Here is a 14,091-nt window from a genome sequence, read left to right as displayed (position 1 = left end):
CGCCTGCGCTCTTGCGTGTATAGGTATTGTGAAAAGACCTCTTCCAACTTTGCCACATTTCTGATACGTTTTACAAAACGTGCGCGATCAAAAGATTCTAGATGCAGAAAAACTACAGGAAATGTAAACTAAAGAGTAGGAGAGGTTAAATAGTCTACCCTATAATATGGAAGGTAATTTCAGTTACTGCTGTGAGGGTTTTTAAGACTATAGTGCTTAAATGTAGGGCTCGACTAATACAAGACTTTTGTGGCCAATACTGATATTAGGTAGAAAGAAATTTCAATTTGTCTGTATAAGCTGAAATTTTTATACAGAATATAATATAGAATTTATACATAAAGACAGTGTAATGCAATGATCCCTCAAAAGTGATATAAAGTTATGTAAGTGAGGCAGGATATTTTATGGATTAACAACTGACTCTGTTGTCAAAAATGATATCAGAACACTGAAACAGTAAAGTTTGTTTTTTTCAATTATACTTTACTATATATAAAATAAATAACGCAAAATATATGAATATATAAAATTGATTAAGAAAAGGGATCAATTATACATACAATGACACCTAAAAACTAACAAATAAAAACAATCTGCATTATGTTCTGTTAAAAAAAAAAAAAAAAGACAAAACAAAACAAAACAAAACTTACATAGGCACATATAAGATGATACAGCTTAGGCCAATATTGGTCAGCCAATATATTTGTCAGACTCTTAAAAGTCTAAAATTACCTGCAGTGAACAGCAGGATTTAACACTGCCCATGTGGAAATTAACACTTAACTGGCTAAACTATTGTCATGTTTTCTTTTGTTTGTTCATTGGTAATGAGCTGTACATATATATATATATATATATATATATATATATATATATATATATATATATATATATATATATATATATATATAGAGAGAGAGAGAGAGAGAGAGAGAGAGAGAGAGAGAGAGAGAGAGATATTTTCTACTCAAATCAATGTAGCCTAATCATCTCACTATTTTTAGATCACTGATGTGGACTACAACATAACTTATCTGTATTTTACAGTTGTTTATATTACAGCTGGAAGTCAGCCAGGCTAGCCAGTATAACTTCATTGCAGATTTACTGGTGTTAGCATATATATCAGCATGCAGATACTCAACAATCCTTAGCAGCAAAAAAATGCCTAAAATATGTTTTGAAAGTGTTTCCATTCAGTAGTTTATTTATCAGCTCAAAAATGCCCCATAATATCTTGGTCATATTTATAGCCTAATAATATCCCTATAACAATACAGTAATTTTTGAGGAATAGTTATCAAAAATATTTGTTTAAAGTTAAGCTTTATCAGATTTCTAAAGAAAAAAAAAACAACTCTAAAATATTAGAATCGTGTCAGCCTCAACAATATTGATTGGGCTATAGTTTATTTAATTGGATTATATAATATTTAGTAGATCTCTCTGGGATTTTACATATGCTTTGATATTTGCTTTCATATGTTTTCATGCATACCGGGGTAGGTTTTAAAATGGTAAAATACTTTAAAAGAAACTATAACTGTCTCACATCCCACGCTTAAAATGTATTAGCCTACTGTAAAGTTTCATGATGTAAATACAAGAGGCCTTCTTGTAGTGGGCTGAAACTTAAGGGCTTTACTGAAATCACTATTTCATGATTTTAGCCTAATTGCTTTCATATATCTTACCACTACATGTCATACTTCCTTGTTTCAGTAGTAGGCTACATTATGTTAATTGTGTTTTGTGTGAGTTTCAGTCAGCAGCTGTCAGGTCTGTCAGCGCTGCTTCCGACAATGAGAAACACCCACTGACAGTTGGTTCCCCCCTCACAACCTCCACGTCATACGGGGACGGTTTTGAATGAATGATGAGACATGTCGGAAAGACCCGGCCGTAAAACCTCTCTACACATTATTAGATCCACTAAATCCTTACATCTGCTTCTTATGTACGGGCCAGTGTGTAATTCTTGTCGCAGACGTGACATTATAGGCGATTACACACATAATGAAAGCTCAAATGGCGTCAGCGCAAGCTAATGGACCGGTCTGCAGTTCAGTTTTTTTAAACCGCGCATGCGAAATGGCGTATGGTGCCTTTAAGAAGGGTCGGAAATATTACAATTTATGTGAAGGGTCTGCTTAAATTGTTTGCCATGCCCACCGTGGTTCATACATTTACCTTTTTTAAATTATTTTTTATAATAAATTGATATATTCTTAAAAATCTGTTATGGACTGATTGAATAGTTTACATTTTAGCCTTAATTCATTAAGTAAAAGTTGAAAAAGAAGAAAAAAACAACAAAATGACAGTTTGTAATTAATTCCAGTAAATGTCTCAATTCAGTGGATAAAAGTACGTGGCATCAATTCTAGCCTACTAATAACAATCACAGGAGTAAAGAAAGAAAGAAAGAAAGAAAGAAAGAAAGAAAGAACCAAAACTGACAGATCAAAACTTATTATGGAAAATAGTTCATGTAGGATATGGCTTTCAGGACCTTAAAATTATTTTTTTGTAAAAAACCAACACCAGCATTTTAACACCAACATACATCACCAACATAGACCATACATCAGGCCTGTTCAGTTGGCGGTCTGTGGGCCACATCAGGCCCCTTAACAGCCTCAATCTGGCCCTTTGATTATTTATAAATATGAAAAAAAAGTATATCATTGTGACTTTATTTTAATAACCTGCCAACACTGTAAGATTATGGGTGTTTACATTGTTTATTAGAAGATTGTCATTCCATTATTACTATTATTATTATTATGCCATTTTATTATTTCATTATTATATTAGTTCATTTCTTAGTCTGTTGTTTTGACTCTTTAAGCAGAGGGAATTTGTGAGAAACTGAATGAAAAAATATGTTAAATTCAAGATTGTGTTTATTAGGGTTTCTAATCTAGGATTTCAAAGGACCATTGTTTTTTGTTTGTTTGTTTCTTTTTTTTTTGTTTTCCTGTGCATTTGTACAAAATATTTCTTTCCCAAATAAAGCTGGGGAAAAAATAAAAAAGTGCATTCTTTTACACTTTTAAATTCATAATTACAGGCCTTACATAAGCATTGTAAATGTCTAGCAGCATGGCAGTTTACGTTTTTCAAATCTGGGCCTCCTTAATAATAATCTTAAGAGCAGTAACCCATGAAATACATCAAGAGGAAATATAGTAATACATACAAATGGTTATTTATATAATATACTATATAATACTACCATAACGATACATGTTGTGCTATGGTAAAGAAAAATAGATAAAATATTACAATATAGAGCGCAAAAGTGATTTAAAAACAGTCAAGGCTCCTTTGCAATGCCTTTGTGGTCCTATGTTTTTTTGGCGTTGTCAGATGTCGGAGCTCATGACGGGTCCCTGAATGCAGCACCAGTGTATGTGAGCGTGTAGAGGAAGTGGCGGCTGATCAGGGTCCGCACCTTTTCCGGTAACACAGCACCGCCACCGCTGTGACTGAACGGCTGGAGGGAGAGAGAGAGGAGGGAGGAAGAAGAAGAGAGCCAGAGAGAGAGCGGCAAGAGCGGGGAGAAACGGCCCGGGGACTGGGGGATGACCGCCGCAGAGGTACGTACTCACCCTGCTCTCTGTCTTCTTTGTGTTTGTTTTGCTTTTCTGCCCGCGGAGAGAATATTTTTTCGGCTCCAAAGTTGTCCTCTGTACTAACACCCCTCCCTTCTCTGGACCGCTCTTGTGTCACAGGGGGAAGAGAAGAAAGTCGGATGAATCAATGACCTTTTGAGCGCTCTTCTTCTGGATGTCCCGCTGCAGAAACGGACCGGAAAGCTCCTATTTTGGTGTGTTTTACTAAGAGCTGTGAGATTTCATCGACTGGAATTGGCTGAGGGCAAGTGTGGACAGCCGGCAGCCAAGGAGGAAGTGGGAACCCTGGGCTTGGACAGGGCCTGATTTATATAGTAAGGTTTTTTTTATAAGAAAGAACAGAAGAAAACCACTCTGTACCAAGTCCAGCTTGAGTGAGAGATTTGAAGGAGACTTGGTGTGTGGATTGTGACGGAAGTCTGAAACAAGGGGATGTAATTTTGTCTTCTTTCAAAGGAGGGCAGTGGATCATGAAAATATATCCCCACCCAATTCTTCGAGGGCTCCAAACACACTGTTCCCACTGAAAGTCATCCACTCAGGTCAGATCATCATACTCCAAATAATTGTAGTGTCGGTCTGTCATTCAAACTGTACAAACTTGAAAACCACCACCCTTTGACACTTGTGTCAGCCCACCGCTGCCATCACGTGGAGGGCTCCCAGCACAAACTGAAACTTCTTTTCTCTCATTAGAGAAGCTTTGTTTTCCTTAAACTAAAGTATTTATGCACATCAAACAAAATGGGGAAAGTGCTTGCAAAGATCTTTGGCAACAAGGAGATGAGAATATTGATGCTTGGACTTGATGCTGCTGGGAAAACGACCATCTTGTACAAGCTGAAGCTGGGACAGTCGGTCACAACCATCCCCACCGTCGGGTTCAACGTGGAGACCGTCACCTATAAGAATGTGAAGTTCAACGTGTGGGACGTGGGCGGCCAGGACAAGATCAGGCCCCTCTGGAGACATTACTACACCGGCACCCAGGGCCTCATTTTCGTGGTGGACTGTGCCGACAGGGACAGGATCGACGAGGCGAGGCAGGAGCTCCACCGGATCATCAACGACCGGGAGATGAAGGAGACCATCATCTTGATCTTCGCCAACAAACAAGACCTCCAAGACGCCATGAAACCACACGAGATCCAGGAGAAGCTAGGCCTGACCCGGATCAGAGATAGGAATTGGTACGTTCAGCCTTCGTGTGCGACATCAGGGGATGGACTATTCGAGGGCCTGACCTGGCTTACCTCAAATTACAAATAGTGATGTTTCTCCCTTCACCAGCCTGGAGACTTGGAGGCAAAAAAGTAGCTGAGAATGAAAAAAAAATGCAATCTGAAGCAATTAATACCATGACCTCTCTGCTGAGTATATATGTCAAAGAGAGTAGCAAATATATTTTGTTTTATTTTTCTTTTTGATAATGATGACTTCACTATAACCCCAGATTCATGTAAAACAAAAGACAAATTCTTTTTTGGCTGGCTTTCTTTTAAGTAGTTCGCTTTGGTTCACATTCTGTATAATCAGTACTGTTTAAATATACAATAAGCTTACTTTTCGGTGCAAATTCTTTTGTTTTCCTCCTTTTTCTATCTTAAAGGGGTCTTTGGGACACATTTATAGTTTTGCCCCTGCTTAACGCTCATTCAGTATTCTCATGACCCAGCTACATATCCAAAGGATGGGAACAGTCCAGAACATTGCCTACTAGGGTTGGGCATCGAGAACCGATTCCAAGTAAGAATCGATTCCAAAATTACGATTCCAAAGGAATCATTAAGACATTTTGATTTTGATTCTGCTTATTGATTCCTACAAAAAATTCACTCGTGATAGTTTCGGATTTAAGTGTTTACTGTCTGCACCTGTAGAGTTGAGCATTATTTTCTCAGTTTACCTACTCAGCCATTGCTAAGTTGCATAACCAGGAGACGAAAAGCACAAATAGTGTGAGTCCTGTAACAATCACCTTAATGACTCTGACTTTTTGATTACAACTCAAACTCTTAAGTTTTGAAGAAGTTTTGCCAACTAATAATGTTTTGTTCAGATAATTCACTTATCTTCTTCAGATAAACTTTAAAAAACGCTAAACAAAAAGTATTTCGCAAATTGTTGCGTAAACTCATTGACGTGAATAATGTTTACTAATTTAATATGTTCAATTGCAACCATTTAAAATTTAGGTATTGTGACCAATATTCAAAATTCAATTTTTTTGGTTTCTAAAACTCAAAGATTCAAGTTTATCAAAAGAAGAAAGCTAAATAAGCTCAACAAAAGATTACAGGTTTGCAAAACTTTTAAGTCGGTTTCAAAAGCATCTTGAAATGATAACCTAAATAGACCACTGTCGTTACCGTTATCTAGCTAATGTTAGCTTAGCTCAGTATTTCTGCTAGTAACATTTTTCTGTGGTAATCAGCGACTTACACAGCTCTGCTCTGAGGAACACAGGAAGACACTCAAACCTGAGAATCATCAAGAAAGTAAATCAGTCAGCAGAATCAGAATCATTAAAACCCAAACGATACCCAACCCTGTTGCCTACATCAGCAGCATATCACTTTCATGGCTCAAACTGCCTCTTGTCATTTGTAAGAATGTGTATTATGGATATGTTAGGACCTTGATAAGAAAAAAAAAAAGTTTGATAACTGATTGTACTGGGGTGATTGAGGAGATGTGTTTGTACTTCTTTCCTGTGCAGTGATGATTACATCCATCATGTCTACTGTGGTGGTTTGTTTGAAAAGACACTATGTGGACGCTGGATCTTCACACACACACTGTGATATGGATATATGCTTTTGTTGTTTCAGGGTGTGAATCTGTTACCACCAGTCTTATTTTTTATCATCGCCTCTTTTGTTTCTCCCAGAGCTTCCATTATTACTGTTGGGTATTTGTAGTTTCAGCTGCCTTAGTAGGAGGGACCAGGTTACAGGTGCCCCCAAAATCAAGACAGTTACTGAACAGCAGAAGCTCAACTGCTGAGTTTGCACTTTGGGATTGGAGGGGAAGGGGGTGGGGGTACCAACGAGCTGGCTGTGCACATTTTAGATTTTCTGTGACTGACTTTTGGACCCCAGCAAGTGTTTTAAAAAATTCCCAACCCCCCTACCACCTTCAGTGTAGGTGCCTCAGTGACTGCAACCCTCCTCCTCTTCTTCTTCTCTTCTTTTACTTGACCCATCGTCAACGTTAAGGTCCTGCAGACACACACCAACCTTCTGTTAATAGTTCATAGCTCTGTTTTATTTCTGTTCCCTTTTTTTTTTTTGCTATGCTGATTGAAATAATAAAAAAATATATCCAGATCAGTACAGAAGTGACGCCTTTTCAATAAGATGAAAAAGTAATATTTTACTTCTGAAAACGTTGAAGCTGGTGAAAGAGGAAGTGAGAGTTTTGGGCGTTGGAAATGGTTGAAAGAAGGACTAGTTAAAGCGAACTGTGAAGTGAAGTGAGCCTCGGCCTGTTTCCTTTCTGCACTTGCATGTGTGAGTCAGTGGCTGTGAATAAGTGATGATGAGAGCTCTAGTTTCAGTGTCGTGATTGTCAGGTAAACCTGTGCTTTGCTGGTAGTATCACTTTGTGGACTGGGGAACTGACTCCACTAAATGGCTTTTGACATTTTCAAACAAAGGAAGCAAATTTAAAGAGGTTGTGTGGATTTGGATCGTAAACCATGGCATTTTCATGTAGGAACTACTTTCTATGTTATAAAGAAAGTAGTTCCTGCATGTAACTGCTCACAACAAGGTCTGTGGATTATCTTGAGTAAACAGTTCATGATTTCTGGAGAGAGATGTTACTTTTGCATTTTTCAAATTAATTATCCCTTTCAAGAGCGTGCAGGACACTAAAAAGAAGTTGACACAACTCAGAATTCAGAGACAACTTACTGCAATAGATCTGAGATTTGAGCCCAACTCAAACTCAAGTTATGAAATTAAGTTTTGCTGAGCTATAATCTTTAGTGTAGATTATTTACTTTGCTTCTTTAGATAAATTTGAATCTTTGAGTTTAAGAAACTTAGTGAGCTGTGAACCTGGTTTGTCATTATTTGGGTGCCTGAAAGTTAAATGGTTTTAATTGAAAATATATTATTTTCATAGTCATTTAATTGGCCAATTATTCTCTCAAATAATAGCTGTTTGGTCTATAAATTATCAGAAAATGGTGAAAAAATGTTGATTAGTGTTGCCCAGAGCCTAAGGTGACATCCTCAAATGTCTTGTTGTGTCCAGAACCCAAAGATATTTAATTTACTGTCACAGAGAACTGAAGAAACAAAAAAAATATTGACTTTAAAGAGGCTGAAATCAGATAATTTTGTCATTTTTTCTGAAGGAATGACTTAAACAGATTAATCCAAAACAGTTGCCAATTAATTTAATAGTCAGTTAATTGTTGAACCTAAGCTGAGTTTACGCATTCATCTTTGAATATATTTTCCGGGGCTTCTAAAGTTCAAAGTTTCAAGTTTATCTAAAGAAGTTACATAAACAACTAAATTATTTCAGAAAAGATTAGTAGTTGTTAAAACTTGAGAGTTTGATATGGGCTTAAAACTCAAATCTATCAATCTATTGATCTATAGTTGCCTTTAAAGTTTGATTTTTTTTTTCAGCTTTTTTGTTTTTCACAGTGAAGAAACAGGATACTCACTAGTATCTTGGTAATGGTTCTTTTCACATTTGCCTGTTTAAACAAGGCTTAAAAGTCAAGCAAAATAGGACGCTTTCATAAGCAGGAAATGACACATTTCTCACAAACCAAGTTTTATATTGTCATCACAGTAGGGACCTTACTTTCTGGAGAGAATTTGTTCACAAACATTGAATTTGGGTAACTGAGAGCAGAGTATCTTGTGTAACTGCTGAGGTTACAGGGTGACAGCCTCACCAAATGTCCCTGCCAGCCTGGCATTTTGCCCTGAGTGTGTGAGTCGCTGTGAGGCACAAACATGAGATCAGGCCACAGTTTCACTCATCACTGTTTATTCTTTCATGTGTTTCCAAGCAAGAAGAATGAAAATATCTGTGTGTAACGTTGGCCTCCCCTCTACATGCATCGAAAGAGGCAGGTGTGAACTGTGGCTGGTGACGTTACCGTGTGAAGTCAGGAAACGCTTGCGAGAAAAAAAAAATAGTTGTCATGGAAATAAGTGGTTTAAGAGCCTGTCAGCGAGCAAAAACAGCAACAAGTGTGTCAGGTTGAACTGCACGATAAACACAGACGGATAAATCACAGATTCTTCTGCAGGTTTTCGTCTATGTGTGAACTTTTTGTGCATAATCATGGCTCTTCTATTTCCTGAAAAGATTATATTATAAAGATATTAATGTGTTACTACAGCAGTGTTCAGGAGAGTCACAGTCTGGGAATTCCTGTGCAGGAATGCTTGCTCTCTATCTCTGTGTTTGCTCTGTTTGCCCATGTGGTGTTTGTACTGTGGCTGCTGATTTGAAGTTTGACCTGTTGCTGTGTTGAAAGCAGCTCTGTGCATGTGACACATCAGCATGAAGGACAGGGACCTGCAGTTAAACTAGCGATAGACACACAAATGCTACAGCCTGTTATCTCTCCTGAAACTGCTGTCACTTTACATTACATATGTCTTTAGGAACTGCACAGTAAAAAAAAAATCATGCAGGACTTTAGTGAAATCAATCAATATTAAAGTGAAAGCTTTATATTTGTTCAAACTTAAAATTTCCTGTATTTATTTTCAGAATTTATAAACTCACATTCTTTGAATGAATGCATTGTGCTGTAGGTTTTTAAAGGAACATGATCAGCATATTAGCTGATAATATCTTAAGCTTATTGAAAATGTTTTCTCAAGTACAATCGAATGAATCATTACAAAGATTACTACAACTTGTTTTTTTCAAATTCAGTCAGCTTAAAATTTTGAGGCAGCTCAGACACTAATTTTTCAACTGAAAACAAATAACTTCTTTTTACAGTGTAGACACAGCACTTGCAAGCATTTCCTGGATTTTCAGAGCATGCATTGTAGTGAAACCACTTTATTTGAACAGTTGAGGGCAGTGCCCCTGCAGTGTCAAGTATGATCTTGTTTGCTTATGCTTTTCCATTCATGGCTACCATTGTGGACGTGGAAATTCCAGAGAAAATTCTACAAACACTTTGCTTTTCTCAGGAGAGGAAATATGGGAAAGGGAGAGCAGTTTGAAACGGCTCCTGATGTTACATCAGCGTTGAGCCGGTGAATCATGCTGCACATGTCAGAGGCCTTTTGTACAGCTGTCACCGCGCTCAGCAGCAGATGCACTGCTCACACTGGCTGGTGTCAAAGGCTGTCAGGCTCACCTGTGGCCCTCAGTTAAAGGGCACGATTTAAGAGTTTGTATTGTTGCTCTCACTGAACCCAGTGGAAACGATGAATTCAACTGTGTTTTTGACCAGAAGAACCTGCCTCAGAGAGGTGCTATAGATAGAGAACATAGGCATGAGAGTTCATCTGTGCACACAAGAGGTTTATTACTCTAAACATTTTGTCCCACATTTGTTAAAAGTCATGTTAGTGAATACTTCTCCTCTGCCAAGATAATCTATCCACCTAACAGGTGTGGCATAAAGATGCTGCAATTTTAGACTGTCTTGAAAAAAAAACATCCATTAGGCACTGATCTATGGCTATAGTCACATTTCCACCCAAAGTACTTAGATTTTTTAGATACTTTAGGAACTACTTTGCAAGGAACTAAGTTCTTTTAGCCCATTGCTGTCTGTATTTTCACCACAGGACCTGCAAAAATTAGGCAAATTCGTCCACTGACGTATGAAAAGGTGTCAGCTATTTTTACACGCGACTGTACAATGACATTGTCAGTCCATCTGTTGTAGGCTTTCTTCTGTAACTCCATGCGGAAGTGAAGAAGCACAATAAACAAAAACAAACTGGTTTTCAGCTGCAAGTTTGATGGTTGAAATAAAATGCTGCTATACCTCAACTAATCTACACAGACTACAGATACCATTTTTCTCCAAGGAGGGCAAAGGCATGACTCTACTACGTTGCCTCCAGTTGGCTCACTGTGACATTCTTAACCTTAACCAACAAGCCCAAACCATGAAGGCAACAAGTACTGGAATCAATAGAATATTTTATCTTTTATCACATATTTGGAAGAAATAAGGTTGGTTGTTTTGATTGTAATTTATATTGATTGACTCTGGAGACTTTTTTTTATCTTTAAACCTGAAAATAAATAATTACTCAGAGGAGATTCTTTTAGATACTGTCTAGTTGGGGTCTATGATCTAATCTACTGTGGGGGTCCTTAACATAAATAAAAGTTTGGGAATCGCTGCTGTATGCCACACTTGTTAGATTGAAGGATTATCTTGGCAAAGGAGAAGTGCTCACCAACATAGATTTGAACAAATCTGAGAACAAAATTCAAGAGAAATAAATCTTTTGTGTGCAAGAAGAAGTTTTAGATTTCTTACTTCAACTTATAAAGAATGGGAGCAAAAACAAATATTTTGCAATCATATTTTTGTTGAGTATGTATATAAATATGTAGGCACAAATAGATGGGTACATATAAACAGATATATAGATGAACATCGATACATATTTAAAAAAAAATAGATATATAGATAGACATAGACATAAGTATATAGACATTAATAGATATATAACCAGTTCGATATCTATGGTAACTTCTAGAATAGAAGTTTCTGACATTCATTCTGTCCTGAAGTCGTGGTGATACACAACACTGTCACTCTGCACCTTCACTAACACAATCATCATCATCATCAACAGTCACTTCAGGACTTCAGATGTGATTCACTAGAAATGTGTTTCCTGCAAACAGCCTCCCAGTGAAAGCTGCTGCGGAAGTGCTGGATTTGAATGAAAGCCCGAGCAGACCTGCTTCGTTTTCTTTCTCCATCAGGTTTAGGCTCAGAGCGCTGCCATTGTATCTCTGTGGGTGGGGGTGGACTGCGCCATTGTACGGCTTTTTCGAAGGGGGTGGTTTCGAACAATACTTTCAAATGGAGCTCATTGGCAGTTCCCCTGTCATTTGTTTACTCAGGCGTTCCTCTTTGATTTTAATCTCACTGCAGTTCTTCATTCACCAAATCAGGAAACGTACAGACAATGTGCATTTCATCATGAAAGAGTCCATCACCCATGAACTCAAATGTAATAAGCCTCTAACATTTGCTTTCTAGGAAATATTCACGTCTTTGCCCGCCACTATTAATGATGTGTGTCATCATGCTACTATACACCCTTAGAAATAAGATTTCCAGAAGGACTCTCCCTGAAGGACTGAGGTTCTACCCAGAGCAATTTGCTTCTGAAAATCACTTTTTTAAAAAAACAAATTGTTATTAAAGGGTTCCATTTAAGACTAAGGGTTCCATTAAGAACCTGTTTAATCTAAAGAACCCATTTTTAGAGGAAATGGTTCTTCAAGGATTGTTGAAATTGATGAAGAACTGTTTCATTAAGGGTTTGTCATGGTTTTTTGTACAATATTATAAAAAGGTTCTTGAGAGAACCCCTTGGAACATAAAAAGCTTATCTGTAGAACTCACCCAGTGTGTTCTGGATAACTCTTTGAATATAAAAAGATTCTCAAAAGAGTTCTAAATAAAACCCGGTGAATATATTTAGGTTCTCTGTAGAACCTCCTCAGTGTGCAGTGGGTAAAGTCCTTGGAATATAAAAAGGTTCCTGGTAGAACCTCCTTGGTGGGTTCTAGATAAAACACTACCAGCAGAAGAACCATTCATGGTTCTAGTTGTATTTCTGAGTGCCGGTCTTCATCAATCAGTGCTACACTGAGCAGATTGTATTTATATCTACAGCCTTGAGTGAAAGACACACACACACACACACTCATATCCAGAGCTGACTAGATACACGACTTCTCATCATTGCTTTCTCACACCTCATTCAGTCACCGTCTGTCTCTACCCACAGTTGTTTCCAAAGAGCTCAAGAGTTTAGAGATGGTATTCTCACTTGACTTGAAGAGTCAGAGGCCAAGTGAAGAACTCAGACAGTTTTTCACCCTCAAACCTTCTCTCATAATGCCTGTACAAATGTGTATACAGTATATGTTTAAATGTTAGTTTGGCTGGCTGGTGTGCAGATATGAACAGAATCTGTGAAATGAAAAGTGAGTGGATGCAGAAGTTTTGACAACATCTAATTGCAGTGCATGGACCACCTACAGTGAGGCTTAGCTCTGTGTTAAATACAGTTTATCTTTTACAGTTACTAATGTTGTGGTGCAGTACTTCCCATTATATTTACTATTTGATCATTTAAGATTAAAGGAAAGGTTTGACATTTTGGGAAATATGCTTATTCGAAATATGCTTTTTAGTGGGTGAAAACATCTCATATCTGGTTATTAAAGTTCCCCTCCAGACACTGCTGTATAAAACAAAAGAAGGCAAATTTAGCTTGTCTGGGGTATATCTGAATCTCAGATTTTAGTGAAGTGTACAGACATTTTCCCCCTTCAACACCTGTCGACAAATTTTCCCAGATATAAGTCAAGTCTGGTCAAGGGCAGACATATATACATACACACAAAAAAACATATTTTTGAGAGGAAGGGATCTTTAAATATGAAACTATGCAGTCAGAAGTCATTGGTTTAGCTTAGCACAAAGACTGAAAACAGAGGGAAACAGCTAGCCTGGCTCTGTCCAAAATCTTCCTGTAAGCACCTCCACCTCCCCGCTAGTTTATGCATTATATCTACTTTGTTTAATTCATGCAGAAACCAAAATGTAAAAATTACCATTTGCCATTTTATTGGAGGTCATGTGCTGGACTATTTTTTGTAGTAACTTCCTGGTGTGTTTGCTGCTTGCCTGGCAACGGTTCCTAATCAGCGATAGCAGTTGAGAAAGTTTGGTGCTCAGACAGACCTCAGTAAACTTTCTCCTTTCTTTTCCAGTTTTTCAACTGTTAGCAAGTGTTAGCAAATGCTAGCTAACTAGCTAGCTAACACTTAATGTAGCTGGCTAGTTAGCTAGTGTTTTGCTTGCACTAACTAAGTTGCTCAAATATTATAAGAGCACAGAGCAAAAAAGGGCGGTACTTAGGAAGGGTCAATTTCATACTTTGGTTTTTGTAGACTACAAACTGAACAAAGAAAATGTACAATGTTATGTATGTTATATTATTATTATTATTATTATTATTATTATTATTATTATTATATAAAGAGATATAATGTGTTAATTAGTGAGCTTCAGAGGTGCAAGTTGAAGGATTTTGTCACCTTTGGCCAGGCAAGCCACTTCCCACTGTTTCTGGTCTTTGTGCTAAGCTAAGCTAACATGCCGCTGGCTGTAGCTTCATATTAAACTTACAGATATTAGCGTGGTATCGATTTTTTTCATCTAACTTTTCACCACAAA

General features: G+C 37.5%; 1 protein-coding gene across 1 annotated transcript; it reads left to right on the top strand.

Annotated features, from left to right (window-relative positions):
* Positions 1 to 3,454: 3,454 nt before the first annotated feature.
* arf6a (ADP-ribosylation factor 6a) lies at positions 3,455 to 5,207 on the top strand. The gene is made up of 2 exons (XM_084737168.1): positions 3,455 to 3,608; positions 3,744 to 5,207. The coding sequence occupies exon 2, from the start codon at positions 4,389 to 4,391 to the stop codon at positions 4,911 to 4,913; it is 525 nt and encodes a 174-aa protein (XP_084593294.1). The 5' UTR covers positions 3,455 to 3,608; positions 3,744 to 4,388; the 3' UTR covers positions 4,914 to 5,207.
* The last annotated feature ends 8,884 nt before the right edge of the window (positions 5,208 to 14,091 follow it).

The sequence above is a fragment of the Lutjanus erythropterus genome, chromosome 15 (assembly GCF_056507025.1).
Source record: "Lutjanus erythropterus isolate fLutEry1 chromosome 15, fLutEry1.hap2, whole genome shotgun sequence".
In the NCBI taxonomy this organism is placed as follows: Eukaryota; Metazoa; Chordata; class Actinopteri; order Lutjaniformes; family Lutjanidae; genus Lutjanus; species Lutjanus erythropterus.
The sequence above is the reverse complement of the archived record's forward strand: the minus strand, read 5'-3'. Positions and strand labels throughout refer to the sequence as shown.